We start from the raw sequence: 7924 nt of genomic DNA, 5'->3' as shown, positions 1-7924 counted from the left end.
TTTCATAATTACACTATTCTTGTGTACACACGACACACAGAGACAATTTTGGGAAACTTATTTCTCACGAGATTCTTGTGGTTGAACTTTCAAAGGAATCAGTTCATAGCCATACTTCTACATTCCTGTAATGTACTTCAGAATTGTGTTCATGGTTTTAGTTATCATTATCATTGTGACTAAAATTTAACTGCAAGTTAGTTAGGCATTTCTTAGTAGTTTTCTTCCTTTTCTGAGAGAGAGAGAGAGAGAGAGAGAGAGAGAGAGAGAGAGAGAGAGAGATCAGTTTGGAAAGTCAAATAAAGAACACATTCAACATGAGAGTTTGATTTTGAAATATATTCCTTTTATTCACCAAAAAGAAAAATTTGATAAAAAAAAAAAAAAAAAGGAAGTAGAAAAGAAAAGAAAAGTGTGAACATGCTTAGGCAAGAGAGAAAGAGTAGTCATTTGTGTATGGCAGTGCAAGTGCTGTGGAGGATCAGTGGTACAGCACTCACTTCAAAGGTAAGAAGTTGCTGGGCGAAGTCTGTCACAGCACACTGACAGGCCACACACAGCACTGACTGACAGGTCTCTCCACCAATCAGAAAGCAACAATGCATGGTTCTGACACAGCTCTTGACTCATCAAAACACAAGAGTGGTGGCAAATCTCTTCCTTTGTTAACTGTTGCAGAGACTAGGTGAAGCGATGGTGTTGCTTTGCAAATGGTCAGCAAGTTTCTATTCTCTCCAATCACACAAACACACAGAGTGTGGGGGCATAAGGGAAGAAGGGTGGTGTAAGCATCCAAAGGGATGCCCCCCCCCCCCCCACCCCACCCAACACCTACCCCCCTATACCCCCCACGATTTAAAAATTTTTCAGTGCAACATGTTAAAGCACAATAACAAGAAAGTTGCTTACACTGTAAAAAAGATAAAAAGAAAAAACAAAGTGAACTAAGATATGTGAACGAACAGGCAAGTAATTGGGCAAACACTGGTAGCGCTGTACCACAGATATACATTCTCCTCAGGTAAAGCAGCCAAAATTTCATAATGTAAACTCCACTGAGATAAAAGCCTGATGCAATTTATTCTCACTGGGTGTGTTCACGACACAACTGCTGCTGTGTGTCAACACATGTGCCATGGAACCACAGTGACCAAAGACCAAAGTTGCTGCAGTGTTTTTTTTTTTTTTTTTTTTACATGTGGAAGAACAAGAATGTGGACCCAGCAGTTCCCCGGACTTTCCTTTGACCATCAAACCTGGATAAACGTCAACCTCAGACAGACCAGCTGCTCTGCAGCCAGGACAAACAAGCCCCTCTGCAGGCATCCAGGACTTCCCCCGTCGGACGCCAGCCAAACCTCACAGAACCCCATCCTTCTGACTAACATCCCTTTCTGTCAATGAAATCCCCAACAGATAATAAAATGCACTATGATTGTATTCTGATTAACAAAATATATTTTGTTCCTGAAAAAAATATGGCCAGTAACAGGTAACACAAAGAACCCGCCCCCCCCCCCCCTACCCCCCCAGAAACCCATACAAATGCATAACAAACAAATAAAAAAATGTTTCTCTTCATATATACATGTACAATATACACTTTTCAAACTCCAAAAGGCTGATAATATATAAAACATCGATTCTTCAATCAAACTGATTATTCACTATTCATCATAGGCAGCAGAAACCACTAATCCAATCTGAGTACTTTGTTCATAAACTTCCAAAAATCTATTCCAGTCTTCTCTTTATGCTTCATTTTTGTCAGTAGGACATATCACCATCATTCACTTGATTCTACAAGGATTCTACAAGGTGGCTTTCTACGTGTTTGAAATTTTTTTTTATCCTGCCAGTCTGGCAGCTGTAATCGATTTTCCTGGAAGAAACATACTGGATATGTTCATGTTTTTGTAACCCACTAAACACTAACATCAATCTCATTTTAATAATGACAGTGTGTGTGTGTGTGTGTGTGTGTGTGTGTGCAGCCCCATCATCTGCATTGTATGAAAGGCCACAGAATTAGGAACACATCTAAAAAAACACATTCTGATGATGAATAGTGTTTGGAATGCTGCTGCTGCTGTGTGGTCCATTTAAGGTTTGGAATTACATGACAAAGCTGTACTGTATACTTCCTTTCATGCCATACACCAGTGTCAACCAGGCCTGAGAGATACAGACACCTGCAGGAAATTTAAGTGACGCCCGCAAAGACATGTGAAGTGGATCTTCTTCTTCTTCTTCTTTGTTCATGGGCTGCAACTCCCACATTCACTCATATGTACATGAGTGGGCTTTTACGTGTATGACCGTTTTTATCCCACCATGTAGGCAGCCTCACTCAGTTTTGGGGTGTGTGCATGCTCTTGTTTCCATAACCCATCAAACACTGACATGGACTACAGGATCTTTAACGTGCGTATTTGATTTTTTGCTTGCATATACACATGAAGGGGGTCCAGGCACAAACAGGTCTGCAAATATGTTGATCCAGGAGATCAGAAAAATCTCCACCCGGCCTTTACCCACCAGGCGCTGTCACTGACGTCTGAACCTGGGACCCTCAGATTGAAAGTCCAATGCTCAAACCATTCGGTTATTGCGCCCGTCATGTGAAGTGCATGATTCTAGTCCCAGACTACCCATCTAAGTCCACAGCATGCTCAGCTCTGGGAAAGTGCCAGTCACTGACAGAAAAAACCTCTGATATGGCTTGAACCTGCGCCCTTCTAGTCATCAGTCTGTGATACTAACCACTTTGGTAAGGTGGCTGTGTTTGCATCCATTAGCACTTGACAGAGATAAATCAAAACTCTACAAGGTCTGCACATATACTAGTGGAGGGGATCAGAAAAAAAACAACATCTTTCCTGAAATAACACACAGCACCAGGATTTGAAACATAGATATCTCAGACCACTAGGATGAAAGTCCAACAAATATTATGTACCTTGTACCTTGTATCCCATCATCACAGCAACCATACATGAATCACAATACACACACACACACACACACACACACACACACACACACACAAGTATGGCCAAAGATACCGTTAATTACCTGAGTATGAACACAGCATATTTTGAGTATGAAAAGCTGATACTCTCTTGGACTTGCATTCCAAAGCTGAAATAATATTTGCAAATGAGTATCTTTTACAGTGAGACAACCATTGCAGAAGCATTTATGTATATACTGTATATACAGCATTTATTGACAGCCAATAAAGAAAAGCTGATGCCACAAAAATAAAACATGTATACAAAACTACACTGGTCACTCCAGACATCACAATTACAGCTATATTGCTGGTCCTCATATGATACATTTGACACAGCCCTTCCTAACTCTATATATGGCTAATATGACAATACATGATTTGCTTGTATGATGCTGTTTTCATCCAAACACTTTGGCCTCCTGTTCACATTCTTTGTGAAAACCTAAACAAAGAGCAGATAATCAAGTTCATACTAAAGCTCTACTGCATCCAATAAGAATTTCACAAAAGTCTTAAAAAAAGAGAAAGATTTGTAGTGTTTATACCATTGCCTTTACTGCTGCAAAAACAACAACAAAACAACAATGACAAAAAAACGTAAATAAAGACAGTTTTTGAGGGTTGATAAGATAAATTACAGAAAAAAAAAAAAAAAAAATGCTGAGACCATGCAAGGTAAAGCAATTTGACTGCAAAACAGATTTGTAAGGGATCCATTTCACAAAAGCAGTAAGGATTAACAAACATATATCAAAGGATGGCAAACATAAACTTCACAATTAGACTTTGTCAAAGATAGTAAGAGAGTTGGTCACATAGATATTAAGACAGTTAATCACCAATGTGATGCTTAAAAAGTTAAGGGAAAAACCAAACCATCAATAAAAGGGTCAGAACTGGATTAGAACACAATCTAATAAGTAAAACAGTCACACTATGCTCTGATTAAACCGTAAAAAAGATAAATAAAAGAGATGTGTACTTTTTACACAGTGAAAATTTGTCTGGAGTGTCATTTTTGTCTTTTCACTTGAAAAGGGCAGTTCAGTTGAAAATTCACACCTGTCTTGCTTTATTTATTAATTAAAACATTGCCTTCCAAGTGATTTTGTCTTGTTCAGAGTAAAATTTTGTTGGTTTTTGTTTGTCAGTGGTCTTGGTGCACGTTTTGGTGTAGTTTGGGGGATAGATTAACAAGTTTACCGTAACTGCACATCATTTGAGAATAGACAGCTGCAGAAGACACTGTTTTTGATAAAGGCAAACGAAACAGCAAAACATTTTAATACAGTGTGATAACAAGTCCACAAAAGACACCCACTGCAGGGGAGTAACTCCAAGCTGAGCGAGACATTATCACTGTTACGCCTTGCTCTTCACAGCCACTGGAAAACGTTCAGCAGCCACTGTCAGCATTTTGATGTACACGTCCTCACTCTGGGCGCCTGAGAACATGTGCTGTCCATTGAAGTAGTATGTTGGGACACCTGAAATGGATTTTCATTTCTTTTACTATATATACACCATGGGTGCATTAGCTGAGCGGGTAGAGCGTTAAACTTTCAACCAGTGTCCTGGGTTCATTCCCCAGTACTGATGCCTGAGGAGCAAAGGGTGGGGATTTTTTCTTTTTTATCTCCCAGATCAAGATATACCCAAACCTGCTAGTTCCTGAACCACCTTTGTGCAGAAAATTAAAAAAACGAAAGAAAAAAAAAGCCCGATAAAGATCCCATACTCTATGTCAAGCGATCAGTGAGTTTTGGAAACACGAACATACCCAGCATATGCTTGAAAATGGCATATTGATGCAGTCATACATGTGAAAGCCCAATTGTAGTTATGGGTAAATGTGGGAATTACAGTCCACAAACACAGCAAGAAAAGAAATTGATTACATACATCAGAGAACATTTAAGTGGTATACTGAGACATCCAGGACACATTCATTTCATTTGCAGTGCAGCTGTCCGGATATAGCTATTGAAGTATAGAAACATTCTGAGTTAAAAAATCTACCTATGGAAGAATGAATCAACCAGCCAGTGGGGATTACAGTTTTGATATGTACTGTGCAATTTTTTAAGTCCAGTTTACTGAACTGAAATGAAAACTGAAGTGAATTGAAAACACACACACACACACACACATACACAGAGACCGTCACACATCACAGATACTGACAAATACTGCATGTAATGAGAGAAACAAAACAAAATGGTGCCATGTCAAACCCACCATACAGTACCTCCAGTCATTTTGCTGCGGTTTTCCTGTGAAGCCTGGCGGATGTTCTCTAGGTTTTCAGGGTCAGTGATGTAGGCTCTTACTTCACCAGTATCGTAGCCTGCCTCTGTTCCAATCTTCACCAGTGTCTCTTCTGACAGCATGATCCCATCTGTAAAATGGGTCTGGTGGGGGCAAAAACAGCAACATACATAGATTCTTTACAGAGAAAATACAGTCTACCTATATAACTTTACAGGACACAGATTCAATCATGTTATATTCTCTTCTTAAATGTCTGTCTACACACAAGAGGTTTTAAAAAGACGTTGACTGTCACCATTTTTGTTTATAGCCTAGCTAACTAAACAAAGTCATATCTGGGCTGAAAGCACTCAATTTTGATCCCATTGACCCTGAAAATTAAAAAAAACAACAACACTAAAAATCACATGTAGAAACTGAAATTAGGCACAGGTACAGTCACATTCATGCACATAAACCTTGAACATGCCTTTGAAGTTGACCCTACCATCAAACATATTTCACTAGATGCCAAAAATGAACAGCACAAAGGTAAGTCACAGAATATACAACTTAATAAACAATAAAAGGCATACAGAACCCAGAAAACACCAGCTTGTAACTCACTTGATCTTGATGCAAAAAAGAACACAAAATAGTATGATTGCCCAATTATAAAGTCCAGAAAAAAGAGAGAGAGAGAGAGAAAAAAAAAGGAAAAAAAAAAAAAGTGTTTAGGGAAAGTGGGCGTTCATTACGTTGTGTGTCATATGCTTTGGTGAATACAAACACTACCTGTGAGCACCACTGTCTCACCTTGAACAACATTTCAGCGACATCACTTTGCTTGCTGCCATCATCTTTAGTCCCCACAAAGTCTAAAAGAGCATGTGCCATCGTTGTATTGGGCAAACAGGCATAGCTGAAGTTTAACTGGATGCCCACCTCATCCCCACTTTTCCTTATCCGCTCCAGTCTGCACACAACAAAATGAAAATGGTACAGTGGTTTATATATATATATATATATATATATATATATATATATATATATACACATCAATTACAGTCTGTAATATGATAGTGTACACATGCTTATACAGAAAGGAAAAACACAACACAGACTGAACATTCCAAAATGGAAACTCCTCTTGCCTGACAGAGCTTCTATCTACTTGTTTGAGATAAGGAAAAGTTACTGACGTGGTTTAAAAATAAATAAAGTAAACAGTATATGAGCAATTGTGTTCAGATATAAACAGCAACAGTAACAGAAAAAAGTCTGATAGAAACAGGGCCTTTTCAAAGTTTTATGATATGTTTTAATGACCTAGAAAGTAGGCCACAGTAAAGATTTTATAATCATTATCTAAAGGCATATATTAATAATGATTCAGAGTATGAACCCTGCACTTGTAAATTCTGTTAAGACAAAATTGATCCTGTTACCGATGTTTACTTGAATTTACAAATTCACAAACTGCAACCTGATGCTGCATATAAAGGTAAAAATATAATGTTATGATACTTCCATTTTAGCCATTGTGATTGTCATTGTTGCATTCATAGACCCAACAGAAACAAAATATGATGATTATGTTGTTTGTCTGGTTACAAGGAGGTTAATAAGGAAAAAGAGACAGATACTGAAGACAATATATGTATATATATATATAAGGCCGTAAGTCCTTGGCAGACAGCCTGCCAGTTCCTTCGCTACTACAACTGTATGCGATGCGATGCGACACGTGACAACACACACACATACACACACACTCAGACTCACACACACACAGAGTGACAGACACACACATGGAATGTGCTACTCGAGACAACACACACACACACACACACACACACACACACAGACACAGACACACACAGTGACAGACACACACACATACACATAGAATGATCCACACACTGTACACGGTTGACACACATACAGTCTGGGTTCTTTATACTGCGGAGGCACATCCATCCCCTCAGGCGGTGCCTCGGGTCTCAGCTGGAACGGTGACCACTGGACACGAAACTCCATCTTGTTTTCCAGTTTTTTCATGCTGGCTTCTAATTTCTTCTTCCCGATCCAACAAAACGGACAAGTGACATCACTCACAATGTTGATGTCCACCATGGGCTTATCAGCCATTTTACACAATGCACAGCTAGGCTACAACTAACAGCGAAAGTAGGTGATGGCACGAACTGAACTTGACACAAAATCCCCCCTTTTTTATTCGGTTTATCTCGAGTGTGTCAGGCAAATAATTGCTGTATCATTCTACCCTGACCCTGGAGAAAAATCATGAACTTCGTCTTTCTATTTGAATTACGTCCCCTGATTGTTAGATTGCCTGCTTGTTTGTTGTTGTGTGTCGCGTAAAAAGAGCCCATTCGTCAGATCTACCCCGGGCAGTTTAAAAGTAATCTCACTCTGCCCAGGTTCGCAGATTTGAACACGCCCTATCTGCACTCGGATATCTTGCTCATCGAATTACAAATAGCTTTAAACAATGTGGTATGTTCCGGTTTTGTGCACCAGTATGCTCACTTTAAAAAAAAGCACTGTCATCCCGTTCAATCTGATTTAACGCTGAATCATTTTGAGGAAATGATGACATGCATGCTTTTTGTTTGGATTATGTCGAAAGTTATC

The 7924-nt window shown here is 39.1% G+C and overlaps 1 protein-coding gene across 1 annotated transcript; it reads right to left on the bottom strand.

Annotated features, from left to right (window-relative positions):
- Positions 1 to 395: 395 nt before the first annotated feature.
- LOC143289133 (uncharacterized protein YwbO-like) lies at positions 396 to 7596 on the bottom strand. The gene is made up of 4 exons (XM_076598011.1): positions 7212 to 7596; positions 6083 to 6242; positions 5265 to 5427; positions 396 to 4503 (listed from the first exon to the last, which is right to left on the bottom strand). The coding sequence occupies exons 1-4, from the start codon at positions 7415 to 7417 to the stop codon at positions 4379 to 4381; spliced, it is 654 nt and encodes a 217-aa protein (XP_076454126.1). The 5' UTR covers positions 7418 to 7596; the 3' UTR covers positions 396 to 4378.
- Positions 7597 to 7924: the final 328 nt, after the last annotated feature.

The sequence above is a fragment of the Babylonia areolata genome, chromosome 13 (genome assembly GCF_041734735.1).
Source record: "Babylonia areolata isolate BAREFJ2019XMU chromosome 13, ASM4173473v1, whole genome shotgun sequence".
Classification (NCBI taxonomy): domain Eukaryota; kingdom Metazoa; phylum Mollusca; class Gastropoda; order Neogastropoda; family Buccinidae; genus Babylonia; species Babylonia areolata.
The sequence above is the reverse complement of the archived record's forward strand: the minus strand, read 5'-3'. Positions and strand labels throughout refer to the sequence as shown.